The sequence below is a fragment of the Culex quinquefasciatus genome, chromosome 1, assembly GCF_015732765.1.
Source record: "Culex quinquefasciatus strain JHB chromosome 1, VPISU_Cqui_1.0_pri_paternal, whole genome shotgun sequence".
In the NCBI taxonomy this organism is placed as follows: domain Eukaryota; kingdom Metazoa; phylum Arthropoda; class Insecta; order Diptera; family Culicidae; genus Culex; species Culex quinquefasciatus.
The window spans coordinates 2892767-2912806 of record NC_051861.1 but is presented as its reverse complement, the minus strand read 5'-3'; the positions used below and the strand labels follow the sequence as shown (position 1 = coordinate 2912806).

The following is a 20040-nucleotide window of genomic DNA, read 5'->3' as shown; positions in this document are numbered from 1 at the left end:
CTATTGATTTTAAAAAATTGATTAAAAATCAACTTCAAGAAAGACAAGAGAGAAAACATTTTAAAAATATATACGTGAGGTGAAAAAATCATAGAATCCGACATACCACAGCCACTATATCAAAGTACAAGTGCGAACGAATCTATTTGTGGGTGGAAAATTTATCCACTCCATTTTTTTTGTCTCGTCTGGAAAAACCCAATAAATAATAAAGAAAAGAACAAGAAAAAATCCCTCAATCCAGCAACCAGCAGCGTAAAGCAATTAAATAAATCTCAATTGAAAAAGTACTCCCGATGTTGTCTTTCAAAATTGACTAGAAGGAGTTTAGGGGCAACAACAAAAAAAAACCTCCAAGAAAAACATCGAAACACACGGAGATGAACATGAGACGGCGAGGCGAGGCAAGTACAAAAAAAAAAGAGTTTGACTCGTTGCGGTATTTATGAGCGTGACATTAAAAATAAACCACACTTTTGACCCCATACTTGGAGCGCGACTATAGAAGGATTTGAGAGCAGGGAAAAAAATGGAAATGAATTTTCCGAGTGGTTTCTGGCCAGGATTGGATCTGGTTGAGTTTTGAGTTTGACTTTTGTTTCTTTATTTCAAAAAATTTGGTTTTCAATAAGATAGAGTAGTAAAAATAGGTCAACATTGATACCAGCAAAAAACTCAAAACATTCGACACAAAACATACAGAATGTTATCAAAACGGGCACGTTCCAAACGCAAAAAAATTAAAGCATAAAAACTGAGTAAAACACATGTTAGATAATTTTTGGGGCGCAAATGTTTCACTTAATGAGCACAAACAAAAAGCGTCCAAATTTTGAACATTTTTTGTTCCGCAAATTGAACACGTGTAAGAAGTGTGTCCACGAAATTTGGCGCAAAAAAAACGCATGAGGCAAATACTAATTGATAGAAACTTGTCTTCTTGATGATGGTTACACTTCTCAAAACAGTTTAGAAATCTCCACATCAAGTTTTGTTTATTTGTGTAATGTGGAATCAAAATTCCAAGAAATTTGATCGCTTGAAGAAATAAAAAACCTCAAAAACTAATAATTCATCAATCACTCAAACTCTCTGACAGCTCATTTCAGTGTCATCTTTACACAAAACTCTCGGCTTTAGACAGAAAAAAAACATAATCTTTTTTCCAGGGCAAAAAATTTCCAAAGACGCAACATTGCAACCCAATACTTCTAATGCCCATCCACAACATTGCCCGGCGAAGAAAAATCATTGGAAAAATATACTTGTTCTGCGCACCAGAATCAAAAACATTTGGATTTGTTATTACCCAAACAGTAATTAACTCACTGATGTCCGCGCCAAGCCCATCTGGGACATCCGTGCCTCGACAAATAAGACCAAGAAGTTAAGGGCAAATGACCCCGAAGTCTCCTCTTGTCTTGTCATCTCGCCTTTTTGACACGATGCCATCAGTCACAAGTGTTTTCCTCCTCGCATGCCTTCCGAAGGACCTGGAAAGTATCGGGTTACAGGGCGTTTCTGGAGGGAAATTTGTTCCTCTCTGAGCAGCAATGTGGATTTGGTTCAATAATTTTTTGAAGTTTGATGAGCACTAGTTGGAAATGGATTTCAAAATGAATTATTTTTCATTTGAATTATAATTAAAATTTTAAATCCATATTTAGAAATCATAATTCTTTATGGTGCAAAAGAAAATTTTCAATTAAAAATATTAAATATACAAAAATGTAAATAACTTTTAACGAGAATATTTTGCTTGGGAAAAAACTGATTTAGGTACTTTACATCGAAAATTCACTAAAATTCAAAATATTTTTAAATAACCTCAAACATGTGAAAAAAGATTTAAAAAGGCGGGGGAAAATTGAACAATATTTGCAGCAGCCTAAATATTTTTTGCTGATATTTTTAGCAAATAATTAAAAAAGTGGGGGGGGGGGGGGAGTACAAAAAATGAAGTAGAATTTAAATTGCCAAAGGCTGTTGCAAATATTTTCCAAAGTTTGTGTCGGCCGGCTCAACAAATCAGGCAATTAAAAAAACAAACTTCAAAATTCCAATGGGAAAATACGAGAAAACAATTATAAATGTATTTCATAGCGTCAATAATCATTTCAACCATGACTAAATACGTTTGATTTCTTTTTTTTTTTAGATTTTTGCATTTAGATTTAGTCTTTTGTAAAAGAAAAAACACGTGAAAACTTGGATTTTTAGAAACTAATTATTTTAAAACAACTGTAATTTTAAAACAATTTATCATCGGCCTAAATGAGTATGAAAATAATATTTTTTTTGTTTGTTATATTCGACGAAACAAAAGTAGGGGAAATATACCCTTTCTAATCAAACACCTACCTTCGTCATATATATGAAGAGTTTGATGCTCGATTAAAGCTCCAGCAACAGCATTTATGCCATTTACTGGCTAAAAAGATTGAACTTAATGCAATTTTGATCATAATTTCTATTTTGCGAGACCATTTCTCAACATTTTGGTGGCACACACATCCACACGCAAGATTAGAGGTTAACTGCTTAACGAAAGTCGCCATCAATATCTTTTCACTTGCGCTAACATTTTCAAAGCGCTTAAGATATGAAATTGCTTCCAAAAACCGGCAACATGTTCTTTTGCACATTAGTTAGTCACTCACTTGAAAAATAATCCCGAAACATGTAAATAATTAGCAAGCCCGTCAAAAAAAACAAACGCGATGTCAACAAACAAAGTCTTTTGACGTTTGAATTTTGACGACCCATTCCAATCGAAGGCTGAAGAAAATCGAGCGAGAAGCAAAGGCAAATAAAGAACAAAGGGTGGCCACCAACACCACCAGCAGCGCCTGTTGGAGTAAGCCAGTGATTCCAGGACACCTTATCTATAAATGCGACTTTTCGTGAGTGTTCGCTTAAAATTTCATCAATTTTGGCAGCTAAGCTGAAAATAGGAAAATGGGCGTGGCTTTTAAAAGGAATAGCATAACATTTAATAAAAGTGAAAATCATTTCTGTTTATTCACAAAAAGTTGCTCTACTCGTTGGTGTACTTGGTTTTGTAAATTTCAAGGAACACTCTAGATTATCCAGCATCTTAAAATGGGTATATTTCCCCTACCCGTCAAAACATAATGCTTAACTCATATTGCAATATTTAAAATTTATTTCAAACATGGTCATGATTTCACTCTCTTACCAAGGATCAACTAAAATTTAACAACAAATTTTTCAGATTGGTGTTTGCCGCCATCATTGAAAAAAACGCAAAATCCCATTCCCCTTCGAAATTGCCGTGGCGAAGATTTTGTGATGAACACAAAATCGGGTTTTTCTCGGAATACTTGATTTGGTATAATAGCCGAAGTTTCAATTGTTGGCAGTTTGAATCATATAATTACAGTAACAATATTTTAGTAATGTTTTATTACATGGGCAAATAACAGGGACCAAAATGTGTCCTTTGTTGGCATGTAATAAGCGGTAAAATACCATTACTTAATACTACAAACCTGTATTTATGTGGAAGCTGGAAGACCTCAGCAATTCCATACCCTGGTATTACAAAGGCGTAAGAATACAAACAATTAAAAAATTAAAACCAAATTTTTGTACGCTAGCAATGTTTCAATACGTAGAATATCCCGTGGGCCTCATAGTATGCAAAATTCATCGCATCGACTTGTACAGAGAAATTTGCCTAAATGCACAAGTTTTCCGGGTTAATTCTCATTTAAACTTAATCATTTTCAAAGAAACCCAGATTTCCAACCAAATGGGTTAAAATTTTAGGCCCTATTTTTAATATGTTTTTGGCAATCTTATATTTTTTTGATTTTGTTCAACCTTATCTTTGAGTATAACAATTCGACAGAAAATCATAAATAAATTTTTCATGGTTTAAAAATTTGATGGAAAAACTTGATGTTGTATTAAATTTTTAATTATATTATTTATATTTAGAAAGATTGAAAAAATCGATGCAAGTATTGAAAAGGATGGCATCTGATAAAACAACTAATTTGACGGAAAACATACGTGTGATTCCTTCATCAACCTGCACCCACACAGAAGTCAACGCACCTAGTCAAAATAGTCCTTAAACGCCATTAGTCATTCCGAGGGTCTGAAAAAAAAACCCAAAAGATCAACTCGGCGTTAATCCTCAGCTGAGTGAGAACACCATCAGCGTCAAACGCTGTCCTGACACGTTGAAGGAATTATGGAGTAGCACAACCAGCGCGCGGTAGTCAAATTGGAAAGAATGCCAACAGTTGCAACATATTTGGGAAAAGAAAAGGAAACCCAAAGCATACCAACAACGGTAGCGCTGCTGATCGTTTTCCCACACTTTTCAGGGGCCCAACGGCTCACGTAACAAAACAACGGCGACGGTTGGTGATCTATGGGCTGTTTTGGGTTTGTCACGGCGGGTAGAAAAAAAACGGGGTAAATGCGCGTCCCAGTCGTGTTTGCTCTCTTGACTTTATGACACACGGGAACTGGATGACACTTAAGCGCGTTTTAATGTTCGATTTTATTCCCTAATTAATATGCACTTATGGCACGCTGGCTGGCTGGTAGGCTCAACTTGTACGTGGAGGATATTTTTCTTCGGAAAATCTGTTTATGATTAGCTCTCGTCCATCTTGGGAGGAAGGATTTTATGACTTTATTTAGGCTCTTATGCAGGCGAGGGTGGGAACTTTTTAACAGAATAATTGTGCATGTTTTGACAATCCTTGATTGAAATATGTGATCTTTATTTCTAAACTGTAAATTGAAATTATTGCGACTTCTTCAAGAAAATTTACCATCTCTTCAAAAATTATTAATTCAATCTAATGTTTTTTCAGCAGTCTTTTCAAATATTGAGATAGTCCAGTTTGAAATGAAGTATTACTGAACATATTCAAATTACAGTCCACACTCGATTATCCGAAGCCTCGATTATCCGATTAATCCTGTCATTTTGGCAGCTGTCTAAAGTTGATCTCTCGAAAATCAAATTTTTAATATTTTTGTTGGAATTGCTCGAAAAGTACCCAAATGATTGAAAATCTGTTGGGTGACTTTTTTTTATCATATCTTTGTATTTGAGCGTCATTTTAGTTTCATTTGACCCAATATAACTTCCCTCTAGGGGGTGAGATTGGGTCAAACGATTGGCATTTAAGGAAGAGTTCATCAAATTCCACCATATTTTGGGAAAATGTTAGTAAACTATCTTAGAACAATTCCACGTAAAGAGATTTTCTATGTTATTTAAATTGTCTTTGCTATAAATAAATTACGAGAGATGTATCGTTTTTTGACCCATAGTCACCCCCAATGACAGTAGTTTTTGCATATTTAATAACAAAATGGATTTTTTCAATATTTCATCACCGCCATCTTGGACTCAACAATTCTAAATCACTTCAAAGTAGTTTAAAGATCACATAAAAGCTTAACAATAAAAATCCAAACAAAGAAACAAAATGTTTTTGTGGTTCGATTATCCGAAGTGCATTTTTTCCAAGGTCTTCGGATAATTGAATCTGGACTGTAGTGTTTTTAAGGGGTTACATACATGTAGAAAATCACAAAATTTCATGTTACAGAAAATTTGTTAAATCCACTTTAAAGATGATTTTCAATCACTCCTGAAAGTTTCATGAAGATATTTCTTGATTTAACTGAGTTAGAGACGATTTAAGCTCAGAATTTTGCCATGCGTAAAGCAAACTGTCTAACTTTCTGAGCATTTTTCTCTGAACACCAAGTTGATTAATGGGTAGGCCACGATAACTCGAGATGGGACGGACCAAATTGGCTGAAGACTCCCAAGACATATCCCGTGTACATGACAAAGCCCGATTTTGAAATTTTGAATTTTCAAAAAATACAAAAATCAAAAACTGGCGATTTTTTATATGAAAATCAGAAAAATATTTTTATCTTTTTTTTTAATAATCTTTTTTGAAAATCGGTCTTTGTCATGCACACGGGACCGGTTTAACGAGTCTTCACCAAAATTTTGAGCCGATTTAGTCGAAGCAATGTTGAGATATCGTTGCACCCGTTTTTTTGAAACTGCTAACTTCAAATAGCCATATCTCAGCAATGATACAACCAAATGTCTTCAAATTTGCTTTGTTAATAGATGAAAATGCATATTTTAATGCCCTGAAAACAGATTTTGAAAAAAGTTCAAGTGTGTGCTCAAACCAACCTCTGACATTTTTTGCCGATTTACATGTATGTAACCCCTTAAGTGCATGAAAAAAGTTCTGGTGAAATCCAATTTCCAGAGCCAGGATTAATATTATGATCTAATTTATACCCCAAGATTGCAAATCGATTTCAAATGCAATATAAACGCTGGAAAATGCATGTAACAAATGTTTATGTAAAACACACAACTTTTATTTTTGTGGAATATATTTTCAAAAACATGATGTTAACAAGATTTGAAAAAATCTCATTTAATCATTAGAACATCAACAAATTACTCCAATTTACACTTATTCTTGAAAATTACGAGATTTCCACGTTGTACAAAGCGACAATCGTTAACAATAAGGTTTTGATTACCATTTTCACACAAATTTTTAAGGTTAAAAAATAAAAATAATGCTTTTTGTTAGTAAATAAAAAGAACAGAAATTTTGCATTTTTATTTCAGTATAAACGATTTAAGCAAATAAATATTACCTCAAACAACTATGATTAATTGCAAAGTAACGCAAGTTTTCAAAAATTATAAAAATTGTGCACTTCAAGAATTTTGTTTTCCAAAATAAAAAAAAATAGCACATTTCTCATGTTTATAGTACCTTTTCAATCAAAACTCTAGATTTGTGCTCTCTAGTACAATGCTTAGTATAAACTAAATTTTACATAAAAGACTTAACCTTCGATTAAATTTATATTCAAGTTAACAGTTAAGTTTCTTTGTAGAGTAACAGCCCAAACCGATACTTCATAAATTTCTTTAAAACCTGTCACATGTCCACCGATTTTCAACACTTTTCAACCGATATCCTACCCTGGCTCGGATCCCACGCTCACCACGCGAGAAACCAAAATTTATTGAACCAACAAAAAAAAAATAAAGGAGATCCCAAAAATCTGTAGCATATCCTTTTCGGCAAGGCGTAAAACCTCCTCGAGTAAACACACGCACATCCTTTTTCGACACTTGCCACACATGTTCCGTAGAGGCGTCGGCCGCGGCGATGATCCTCGGATGTCATCAAAGTACCATTTAGAGATTTCGGTTGCTCAACGCGACGACGACTTCAGGAGATAATTAATATTATTTTAATGTTTCAAAATTGCCCCCGGAATGCGTCGGTTATTGGTAATAAAAAAAAAAGATGAGCGAGAAGACGTTACGTCAAAGTGGAAATGAGCGTGACGAAAGCCAGGAGAAAGTTTGGTGAGGCATAGAAAAAAGTGATACAGAGTCGTGGGAAAGTCAAGTATTAGTCCTAGTTGGATCCGAGGATTTTTTTTATGGAAAGGACAAAAACCATAAACATTCTGCAGCAATTTACGGAAATTCCAAGCATCTGGAAGAAAAACGAGTTTTTTTCTGTAAAAAAGACAATTGGTTGACTTTTTTTTATTCATAATATCAAATAACTTACATCGCTAGGAAATTCATCGTAACTTGTTACTTTCTTACTTTACTCTCTCAATAATTTTCGAACCTCGTCAAATTCGCGTGTTACGCTACTGTCGTTAGGCTGTTGCTGCTGCTTTCTTCCGGTCTCGGAGACTAGAGTGTGAATATTTTGTAAATTTAAAACTTGTTCGCGCTCTCACATTACACTTTCACGCGATTATACGAATTAAAAAGAATAAGAAAGTTGGTGATTTTTTTACATCTGCTTTTTTTATCTTCTATTAAAATAGTTTAGAATAATAAATTAGATATAAAAACAGCTAGATTTAGCAACATTCTACAGGAGAAAATATTTTACAAAAAGTGGGATTGACGGGGTTTCCAAATTTAGGTAGACTTCGTGGAACTATTCTAACAATGAATTGTCTAACTATCGGCCAATTAGGTTGCTCTCTATAGGATCGCGAGGGTGTTGTTGTTGTTGTGCTGGAAATGGTTGGGCTGTTTGAAATCGGAAAGCAATCTAGCCAAACTGTGTCTCTATACTAAAACTAACAAAACTTCACAAAATTGAGAAAATTATTTGAAATATAATTTTACAATTTTACAAAAAAAAAATAACTAGTTGGGGTTAGGCGATTATTCACGGTCCATACAAAAATGATAATTTTGATCTTTTTAAAAAAAATCTCCGATAAAAGATTTTTTTATTTTTTGCTTTGAGTGTGATTTTAAATAACACTGACTCAATGCGGTTTCCAAAAAACGTCCAAAAAGCAAAATAAACATTTTTTTTCAACTTTTCAAAAAAAAACTCTAGACCTGATTATCTATTTGTTTAAAATGATTCAGGGGACGAAAAACGTATCGTTTGCCCAAAAGTGCATGATAGGTCCAACTATGATTCCGGAGGTAAATCGCAAATCACTACAATCACTTCACTATTTTTCAAGCGATGGAATCTTAAATATTCTTCTGCATGATTATAAAAGTATCAAACTCAGCGACTAAATTTATAAAGTTCGAAATCTCATTTTCCAAATTCACTGCCTTTCTTTGAGTCGCAAAATTCTCAGCAAAAAGAATTATCGGTCTCTATCTCGTGTTCACATTCTCCCATGTGACATTCTCTTCGTCTCTCTCATTCTCGCATTCACAATCATCCTCCCCTAACAGGACGTAGCCAGAAAATCTGCCAACGCAGTTTAACGGGACGTAATCCGTGTTCATTTCCCAATCCCCTTCTCGCGTTCTTTCATTGCGGTTTTCGGAGAAAACAAAAGAATCTTTGGCGAGTGTTCGTAAACTAGGAAAAGAGACGGAGTGATAGAAAAAGTATGCTTTGCTGGCAAGCACGAGATACAAGAATACCCGCTATACCCGCTGATATTTTGGAATCATCGAATGATATTTTTTTTCTATCACTCATTTACAACACTGTTTTTCTGAGAAAAAAAAAATCAGTTCTTTAATAAACGACTTTGTTGTTTAAAAAAAACAGAAATTGTCCCATAAGCTTCGTATTTAACATTGTAAATCGGACCAAAAACTTAATTTTAAAAAGTATTTATCTGCATAGAAAACCTATAATAATGTTTTTGACAAAACAACAGACTTTTCAAGAAAATTTCTCAGCCTTCGAAATTAAATGCAAAACATTTCACTTTTGTCGTAACCTCAAAGTGCCTATAACGTCCCACTTTTCGAAAAAAAAAAAGGTAAGTGATTATGTAACAAACATGACCAGAATGACAAAGAACTTTGTTTGATAATAAACATTAACAAAAAGTCCGTTTGCCAAATCTGAAACCGCTTTTCTCAATGTTTTGATGTTAAATCATAAAATTGCTAAAATTCGATTGTTTTCCGCATGGTTACATAAATATGCACTGTCTAAAAATCCATGAGGGCTTCCGGTTATTCCGAGTTGGTTATCAAGACATAAATTTTAATTTACATGAATCTGATAGCCATATTGCACAACCTCGCATGGTTTTTTGCATTTTCTATATGACAGACTTGATTTTTCAGTCTCGAAAATATTTTTACGGGAAAGCTCGTCCAATTTCCTATAAGTTTGCATTCGACAGTTTTTCAATTTGACTCGTTTTAATATTTACGTAGGATGATTTACCTTCCAGATCTCTACCACACTGAAAAAAATATTCTGTTTTCAGTTATGTGCAATGTAATTAAGCTTATATCTGTAAGCCCATGCATCCAATTGAAAAGCTGTCAAAGGCAAACTTATGGGAAATTGGACGAGCTTTCCCGTAAAAATATTTTCGAGACTGAAAAATCAAGTCTGTCATATAGAAAATGCAAAAAACCTCCAAAAAAGCTGTTTTTTTTCAACATTTTTATTTTTAAAACCGCTTCGCAAGGATTGGACTTGGGATAATGGTCAAAATGGAGACTTTTATGTAAAATTGTCTGGAGAATCGATTCCCACTGTCGGTTTTTGAAAATTTTGACTTTTAGACCACTTTTCAAAAAAACAGGAGAGGGTCGGGTACAAAAAAACAGTTTTAGTAAATGATTTTTGTATTTTTTTAGGAGAGACATACCATCCTGCATTTTTCGTGAGTCTTTTTGTCACATTTTAGGCTATTTCCTCAAAAATTTTGAACGAAAAAAAATCGTGACTTCACCTTAAAAATTAACTTTTAAACATAAAAATTGAAAAATCCCATAGAAGTGGCGTGTATTTTTCTTTCAGTGTATTTTTTTCAGAAAGCCCGTCCAATTTCCTACAAGTTTGTCTTTGACCACTTTTTGGTACGATGCAACGCCTTCGAGTTACAGTCATTTTTAAATTACAGAATACAAAAATATCTAAATAACTTACGCCCTTCTCAAATGTTATTTTCGAGTACAATTGGCTCCGTATACACAAAAAAGGCTTAGGGGCAGGGGGGGCAGAATGGCCCGCCTAAGTAAAATGCGCAAAAAACCATAGAAAAACATACAAATTTATAAATTCAGTGTAGTAGGCTTATGCTTTGGGATGTTCCCTTCAATGTTGTATACTGGGTTGATGAAAATTTTTCGATTAAAACTATTTTTGGTGCACTTTAAAAAAAAAGTTTTTTCGACTACTTTTCCAGGGTGCGGGGCAGAATGGACCACCCTGCGGGGCAGAATGGGCCACCTTAGAAAACAAGCCATTTCGTCTAATACAACGTTGAAGGGAGATAAGAAATGACTTAAGGGACCTTTCTAACATAGTTTCCATGAAGTTAGACCACTTTCATAAAAATAGTCACTTAACAAAACAAACATTTTTAAAAATAGTGTTAATATGTTGTAATAAGACATTATTTTTACAAATAAGCATCAAAACAACTAAAAAATCAACTAATGTTGCATTCAACGTGATTTGTGAAGCTACCAGGAGCGAAATAATCCAATTAGCTCGAATTTCGTAACTTTTAATTGTTTTTATAAGGCAAAAAAAGGGTGGTCCATTCTGCCCCCAAGTGGATTTTAATTTAACACTTCCACCACCAAGCCTCTAAATGATTTGAAGGTTCCGTTGTTGTTTGTATACCTTGGTAGTAGCATCTAGTAACATTATAAGCATTGTACAAACTTTTTCAAACAATCCAACTTTTCAGAAAGCTTATTTAAAAACCTCGAAATAAACAACATTTGCGTGGTTTTGTCAATAATTAACATTTTTGCTCATAATTCGAAAAATACAATGAATTCAAACGTCGTTTTCGGTATGGTGATGTTATTTGACGTCCTCTATAAGACCCTTGCCTTACGGTTGGTCTAAATCCATTCTAAAGCCCAAAACCAAGGGTGGCCCATTCTGCCCCCCCTGCCCCTATATAGGCCTAGGATAACATGTCTACAAAGTTTCATTGAAATCGGAGAGGGTCGGGTACAAAAGTACCAGAAAAATTCCTGATTTGAGATGGAATTGCTCCTAAATAAAATCATTTAATTTTCCGAATTTGCAATTTTACTTCCGAAGATGCGGAAATTGCCGCCCGTTTTGTTCGATGGAAATCCGGAGAAACCACGATAACACTTTTGAACAACTCAACAATTCCCAAACAGCCCAAACCCGTGCCCAAAATTTAATACGAACTCCCTTTTCATCCGGAAAAGGGATCCCAATACAACGACGTTGAAGACACTGCTTACACCTACACACATAAAACAGCGAACATTTAGTGGAATTTACAAGTATTCTCCTAAAATCTACCACCGTTGCACCGTCCCTCACTCACTCCCATCTCACAGTCTTCTTGGTCGCCGTCATTCAGTTGTCCCGCACCGGTAGCGGGTGCGCCTCCGAGTTGAACACGTACTTGTCCAGGTCGATCTCGTTCCGGTCGTCACTGAACAGCAGGTAAAAGTACTTGAGCGTTTCGCCCAGCCAGAAGCTCTCCATCATGTCGCGGGGCCGGGTGTTGAGCGGGTTCTTGACGTTGCCGATCGAGGTGTAGCCGTTCTTCACCTTGGTGTACTTGTTGAACGCCTCGAAGATGGTCCAGCCCATGTCCTGGTAGGTTTTGTTGCCGGTGATGGCGTAGAAGTAGTAGAGACTCTCGACGAACTCGGGCCGCAGGAGGTTGTGGGCGTCGTTCGTTTTGACGTAGATGTCGCTCTCGGACTCGCCGTTCAGGTTGAAGTAGGAGATCTCGGGGGCGAGCTGGGTGGGCTGCTTCATGTACGTTTGGTAGCACGTTTCGAGCAGGTCGTTGGCCAGCTTGAGGTGGGATTTGGGCATGCCGTTTTTGTGGCCGAGCAGGAGGGTTCCCGGGAGGTAGCAGGTGAGGTGGTCCATTTTGGGCTTAAAGTCCTTGCCGTTGATCAGCTCGCCGATGTAGAGGTGCTTCTCGTTCGGGGTGGTTTTGACGAGCTGGTTCAGGACGCCACGGATCGCCGTCTGGTAGTCGTCGATTAGGCTGCAAAGGTGGTTGATTGATTGAGGTTTTTACATCTGAGCAATTCTCTACGAAATCGGTCTTTTTTCTTCAATTTTAATTTTTGTATTTTTTAATCCGACTGACACTTTTTGGGTGCCTTCGGTATGCCCAAAGAAGCCATTTTGCATCATTAGTTTGTCCATATAATTTTCCATACAAAATTGGCAGCTGTCCATACAAAAATGATGTACGAAAATTCAAAAATCTGTATCTTTTGAAGGAATTTTTTGATCGATTTGGTGTCTTAGGCAAAGTTGTAGGTATGGATACGGACTACACTGGAAAAAAAATGATACACGGTAAACAAAAATTTGGTGATTTTTTTATTTACCCTTTTTTCACTAAAACTTGATTTGCAAAAAAACACTATTTTTATTTTTTTTATTTTTTGATATGTTTTAGAGGGGTCTCGTGGCGCAGGGGTAGCGGCTTCGGCTGCCGATCCCGATGATGCTATGAGACGCGGGTTCGATTCCCGCCTTATCCACTGAGCTTCTATCGGATGGTGAAGTAAAACGTCGGTCCCGGTTTCTCCTGTCTCGTCAGAGGCGCTGGAGCAGAAATCCCACGTTAGAGGAAGGCCATGCCCCGGGGGGCGTAGTGCCAATAGTTTCGTTTTTTTATGTTTTAGAGGACATAAAATGCCAACTTTTCAGAAATTTCCAGGTTGTGCAAAAAATCATTGACCGAGTTAAGAATTTTTGAATCAATACTAATTTATTTAAAAAAATCGAAATTTCGGTCGCAAAAATTTTTCAACTTCATTTTTCGATGTAAAATCAAATTTGCAATCAAAAAGTACTTTAGTGAAATTTTGATAAAGTGCTCCGTTTTCAAGTTAAATCCATTTTTAGGTGACTTTTTTGAAAATAGTCGAAGTTTTTCATTTTTATTTAAATTAGTGCACATGTTTGCCCACTTTTGAAAAAAATATTTTTGAAAAGCTGAGAAAATTCTCTATATTTTGCTTCTTCGGACTTTGTTGATACGACCTTTAGTTGCTGAGATATTGCAATGCAAAGGTTTAAAAACAGGAAAATTGATGTTTTCTAAGTCTCACCCAAACAACCCACAATTTTTTAATGTCGATATCTCACCAACTAATGGTCCGATTTTCAATGTTAATATATGAAACATTTGTGAAATTTTCGATCTTTTCGAAAAAAATATTTTCAAAATTTCCAAACAAAGACTAACATTTTAAAAGGGCGTAATATTGAATGTTTGGCCCTTTTGAAATGTTAGTCTTGATTTGAAATTTTTGAAAATATTGTTTTAGAAAAGATCGGAAAATTTCACAAATGTTTCATATTTTAACATTAAAAATCGGACCATTAGTTGCTGAGATATCGACAATTTTTTTTACCGTGTATCATTTTTTTCCAGTGTGGTCCGTATCCATACCTACAACTTTGCCGAAGACACCAAATCGATCAAAAAGTTCCTTCAAAAGATACAGATTTTTGAATTTTCGTACATCATTTTTGTATGGACAGCTGCCGAATTTGTATGGAAAATTATATGGACAAACTAATGATGCAAAATGGCTTCTTTGGGCATACCGAAGGCACCAAAAAAGTTTCAGTCGGCTTAAAAAATACAAAAAAAATCGAATGACCGAAATCCTAGAGAATTGCTCATCTTTAAAACAATTATACTCACAAGTCATCGTTCTTCTTGCCCGTCTGCAGCCACTGCTTCAGCAGGTACTCGTAGTATGAGTCCGCTCTTGCCCCAAGCGAGATGGTGGCAAAATTTCTAAACTGCCCCGTGTTAGCATTAATGAAAATTGGCACCAGTCCTTCGTTCTTCTCCAGTTCGTGAACCTTAACGTTCACTTTGTGGGCAGCCTAAAAAATCAACACTTTTGTAAAAAAACGTCTTTTTTGAAAATTTACTTCATTGTTGGAATTCGAGCGAGAAGAAGGAAAGCATTTCTCGCTCGCGAACGAGGGAGAGAACTTGTAGTACTTTTCTCTTCTCGCTCGCGCTCGCATTTTCATTCGCGTTCTCGCTCTCGCCGCGAGCGCTCGCGAGCGCCTCGTGCTAGCCGTTCGCCCCAAGCTAGCAATTTGTTTATCAGGCTTATGAATACAAACCATGCGATGGTATAGAGGTGTAACTTCAATCGCTGTGTTGTTTTTTGTTCGTTTCTAACACGTTCAACTTCTCGCGAACGGGCAATTCTGGCTCGCGAGAAAGCCCGTTCGCGAGCGGAGGAGAGCACGGGCAAACGGTGAGTTTCTCTCGACAGCTCGAGACTCGTGGCGAGAACTCGAGAGAGAGAAAATTTTCTCGCGAGAGCGCGATAATACCAACACTGCTTCAAACTCACATTTTCAAACACTGGATTCATTGCCGTTCGCGAAAGATCGCGAAACTCGAGCTGCAGCGTCGTTACCTCACTGGTCGAGCTATCCGGTGACCACTTGGGAGGTCTGAATGAAAAGTTACGATTAAACATTAGACTGAGCGACCGACTCAGTGAAGTTATCTCACCTGGCCTTCATGGTTTCAATGTTCACATCCGAGTACGGAATCCCCGACGGAGAGTCGAAACACGGCAGCAAACGTTGTCCCAAGTCCAACGCCTTATCCAGGAACATCTTATCCCCGGACAAATGGTACGTACTCAACAGTCCTCCCAACACGCGAATCGTCACCTCAAACAAGTTCACGTCCCGATTGACGTCAAACCGCAAATACTGATCGATCCAGTTCCGAGCTTCGTCAAACTCCTCTTGCAGATCCATTATGTACATCGTGTCCAGCGAATCAACGATCGTCAACCCTAGCCCGAACCAGTCCGAGTAGCTCATCGAGATCGGCTTGAGGTTGTCGTGACCCCACGCGTACTCCTTATAACCTCTCCACGAGTGCAGGAAGGCGTCGATCACGGCCCGTTGCCGATCATTCGTCGGACCCTACCAAACAGAAATGTATCAACGATCACCCCTCCATCCAAAATCCCCCTCACCACAAAAAAAAAAGAAAACAAAGGACAAACAAAAGCAACCAAACGAGCGCGCCCCCAACCAAAAAGCCTTTACCTTGAAATCCTTCGCATCACCACTCTTCCGGTTCTCCTCCAGCACGTTCTCCTCATTCTCCACCACCTCCTTGGGTTCGCTATGCACGATCTGCAGCGTGGCCGCCCCATCCTCACCAACGCCTACTTCACCACCCCCTCCGACTCCTTCCGGTTCGTCCAGCTTGGGCTCCTCCAGCAGCTGCTGGTTGTTGTTACCTTCGGCGGCCATGGCCGGCGGCTCATCGATTATGTTCTTGCCACCGGCCAGATTAACCTCCTTCACCTCGGCATCCGTCGACCGGAAGGACCGCTCGAGGATACCACCTACGCCGATCTTTTCCAGATTCAGGTGTTGATGCTGGTAAAAGTTAGTCGAAAAAAAAAATACGGGAAAAAATGGAAGAAACGGTTGTGCACGAAACGTGAGTTTTTTTAGGTGGCAAAAAGCTCGTGAAATATCGCGTGACAAAAGAACAACTCCTAAAATACACCAACACAAAAAATAATGCGGAAGAACTCACCCGATCCTTGAACGGGGCAATCTGGATGTGCTCGAGGGGACGGTCGACGCGCGAATCGCTGGGGCTCGTTCCATCGTCATCGTACGGAATCAAAAAGAACAGGAAAATGCAAATACCGGCCAGCACGATCCAGACCAGGTTCTTCTGGAAGCGGGACAGTTGGTTCCAGTGCTGGAAATGCGACAATCTTTGTCAATTGTACTGCCATACTGGTGATTTTTTTTTTTGAACTCTAAGATTAAAAAAACGATAGGTCTGAAATTTTGGCTTTTCATTTTTCTAGAGGTTTCTCTTCTTTGAAAATAAACATTCTGCTTTTTAATAAAATTTGGTAGAATTTAGTCACAAAAGTCAACCGATTAACACAAGAAGGGAAATTCCTTATACGAAATTCCATCACATCGATTAAAGATCGTGGATTTTTAAAGAAGGGAAAACCTCAAGAAAATATACATTATGCATTGATTTTCTGAAAGCTTTTTTTTCTAGAGGATTTCCCTTCTTTAAAAAAAACACATTCTTCTTTATAGTGCAGAGTTCCTTAACAAAAACTAGTTAAAATTTAGTAGAATTAACAAAAGAAGGGATAATTCTTACATAAAATCCCATTACTTTGATGAAAGAACGTGTATCTTTAAAGAAGGGAAAATCTCAAGATAAAAAAAAGCTTTTCAGAAAATCAAAGTATAATGTATTTTTCCTTGAGGTTTTTCATTCTTTAAAAATACACTCAAGCTATTTATTTTCTTGACAGGACACATTACACATAGATTTTCTGAAAAGCTTTTTATTTTCTTGAGGTTCCGGGAAATCCGGGAAATGTCCATTCCGGAAAACGTCCATTCCGGGAAATGGAATTCCGGAAATTGTCATAGAATCGTTCCACAATAGTGGGAGGCACAATAACATCCCTCCATTATGGAACAGGCATTTTGGAGGCAGTGTTTTGCTGCTCTGAATGAAATAGTCTTGAGATGCAGTTTTTTTTTGTTTTAAAAGTTCTGCTTTTACTAGTGAAATAGCAAGAGAATGTCCAAATAAAGGTCCTAAAAATAGAAGGGTCGACAGAAAAGATGCATTTGACATGCTATTGACAAACTATCACAAAAGTGTTTCGAATATGTGGGATGACTGTACATTAGGGGTTTGCTGCTTTATTTTTCGTAAAATCGCCGTAACTCGTGATGGTTAGTTACGGCGATTTGAAAAAGTTACTTTTTTGTTTTTCTTTATTTCGTCGTTCGTGTCCGTCGCGAGTGACTTGAACGGCCATAATCATCGACGACCAACTTTTTCAAATCTTTTTCAAGTAAAATCGCAATAAATCGTGACGATATTCCTTATGTTTATATATCAAAACTATAGTAATTGTGTACTCTACAACTTTGTGGAACATTATTGCACTGTTTAGAATAATTTGAAAAAGCAAAAAAAAAAACTCTAGATGTAATAAGACCCTCTTTAGATTATTGCAGATCCGAAAATTACGTTTAATTTCTCATTTTGAAATGTCTCTCGATTTTTTTTAGTTCAGTAACGAGAAATAGCAGTAATTTTAGAACATTTTTTTTTTACTTTTTTGATGAAATAAACTTTATTTTTTGCAATTCCGTCGTTAAACTACTTTCTTTTCCTGTCATTCTTGAACGACGAAAAAGCCTACTTTTCTGTACCAAAAATAACAGAATCGAATAGTAACACTTTTCAAAATAAATGCTGAAAAGTTCTACTTTTCAGCACTGAAATGGGTGCTGAAAAGTTGAACTTTTCAGCACTTGTTTCGAAAAGTAACACTTTTCAACATTTTTTTTATTCAAACGGTTTATTGACAAAATACATGAAAATTTTGCTTAAAATTTCACTCAGTGGGTGTTTTTCGGAATTGCAAAAAATGTTGTATGGAACTCGTTGCAAAACTTGATTTTTACAGCACTCTTCGTATTTATCCAACTCGGTGAACCTCGTTGGATAAATGTACGACTCGTGCTGAAAAAATCCACTTTTTGCAACTTGTTGCATAAACTACTATTTTAATACTGAGAACGCTATGAAATCGGGTTGCTATTTTACAGAAAAGTTTTTTTGACACCAAATTTTTATTTTTGTTTTCGAGCTGGAAAACATTGAAGAACGTTGCTTTGTAAAAACCCATAGGAGTTGAAGGGATTCTAACGGCACTCATTTTACCTCAATAATTCAATTTTTTCACTGAAATTGAGTTACAAATCAAGCAAAAACAAAAACAACTTACACCTTACACCCTTCCCGGAAAATTCACCAACAGTGACTGAATGTTGTTTTACATTGAATTTTCATTTTTTTTATGTCTATATACAACCATTCGAAAAAATTTAAAAAAAATTGGACAGATGATATCCATTTTTTAATAACATCATGCGATTGGTAGTATACCCAGCCAGGTGGGAATAACAGGGATAATACCATTTCAATAACAAATCGGCGATTATCCCAAAAACCGTTTGAATTTTTTTTATGGAATCGATACATGAATAATAGTTTGATAGCAAGTTATGTTATTATAACAAAGTTTGTAATTGAATCTTCTTGTCCCATCGGTTTAGTAAAAAAACCTTGTTATTGATTGATTTTTTTGAAAAAAATCCAATACCATTTTATGGTATTGGAAACAAAATTGAACATAAGAGGGTAAATTTGCCATGAACCGTGAATAATCAATTTGCTCAGTTGCATGTTTATTGTGCTTATCACTATATAGAGTTGGGACTTGATTACCTGAAGTCCTCGTCAAAATTTCACTCCACAGAGTAAAAATCCACTGCATGGATCAGTCAAATTAATCAATACATGTAATCTGTCACATCTGATTTACTCTCATCTTAATTGACATGATTTATTATGAAACTTTTGAGTTCCTTATTTAACATGTAACATTTACTTTGTAACAATGTCGAAATAATGGCAGCCCAAGTATAACAAATAGCTTTGAATTTACGGTAATTTAGCATTTCAATCATCCATCCAAGTTAACAAGAAAAAAACTCACCCTTCGCAAACTTTTTCTGCTGCCGCTGGCCGCTCCGGACGCCGTCTCGCCACTATTGATGCCAATCGCAATGTGTTCTTTTCTTAGATCCATCATCGTGGACCAGTGTATTCTTCCTGCTGCTGATTCTTTTTTTTTTTTCAAATATAGAACACCACAAAACCAGCTGGGCACAATTGCGATTAATTATTTACCACAGCACTTTTCCGGTGTTTTGTGCTGCGCTGCTCTCAATTACAATTAAATTCTCTACTTTTTCGCTTCCTATCTTTCTCAAGCACAATCGATTCGGTTCACCACCAACACCTGAAAGGCCATTGCATTGTTTTGGGCGAGGGGGGCCTGGCCAAACAGTTGAGTAAACAAGGTGTACTCTTGACAATTTTGCACTTTGCTCAACAAAATTTAAGCCACATCACAGCTTAAACCTCTGATACGAGCTGGTTCCACATTTACAAACTATTTTTACATTACAATGAATCTTCCTCGATGTCGTCGTCATTCGAAGCTTATCTCCCGACCCACTAATCTTCAAGTGGTGCTTGCTGGTGAATTGTGTTTTGCAATCTTCCGTAAATTTCCGGCTCGATCCACGTCAGTCCGCCATCCAATCCAACTTCCAGAACTGGCTGGGCCTGGAATTCCCCTCCCCGCAACAGCCTCTCAATTCGTTAAAACAGCACTCAGGTGTCTTTAACTTTTTATTAGCAGCATAGCACTTAATCGAAGAAGGGGGAAAAAAAATCTGGGCCTCGCGACGGCTGAGACGGTGCTGGCCAGGTGAATCTTTTCTTTATGCTCGCGGACTAGCTGGTGCTGCTAACCTGGGGGTGGAGGGAGGAAGTGTTGACAGTTAGAACTGCAAAAAAAACGTACACATAAGCGAAAGCATAAAACTGTCAAACGTT

At 36.8% G+C, this 20040-nt stretch overlaps 1 protein-coding gene across 1 annotated transcript; it reads right to left on the bottom strand.

The window, feature by feature from the left end:
* Positions 1 to 11750: 11750 nt before the first annotated feature.
* LOC6035211 (endoplasmic reticulum mannosyl-oligosaccharide 1,2-alpha-mannosidase) lies at positions 11751 to 19961 on the bottom strand. Its single transcript, XM_001845388.2, has 7 exons — positions 19133 to 19961; positions 16108 to 16278; positions 15606 to 15944; positions 15055 to 15479; positions 14891 to 14993; positions 14218 to 14405; positions 11751 to 12534 (listed from the first exon to the last, which is right to left on the bottom strand). The coding sequence occupies exons 1-7, from the start codon at positions 19226 to 19228 to the stop codon at positions 11886 to 11888; spliced, it is 1971 nt and encodes a 656-aa protein (XP_001845440.2). The 5' UTR covers positions 19229 to 19961; the 3' UTR covers positions 11751 to 11885.
* Positions 19962 to 20040: the final 79 nt, after the last annotated feature.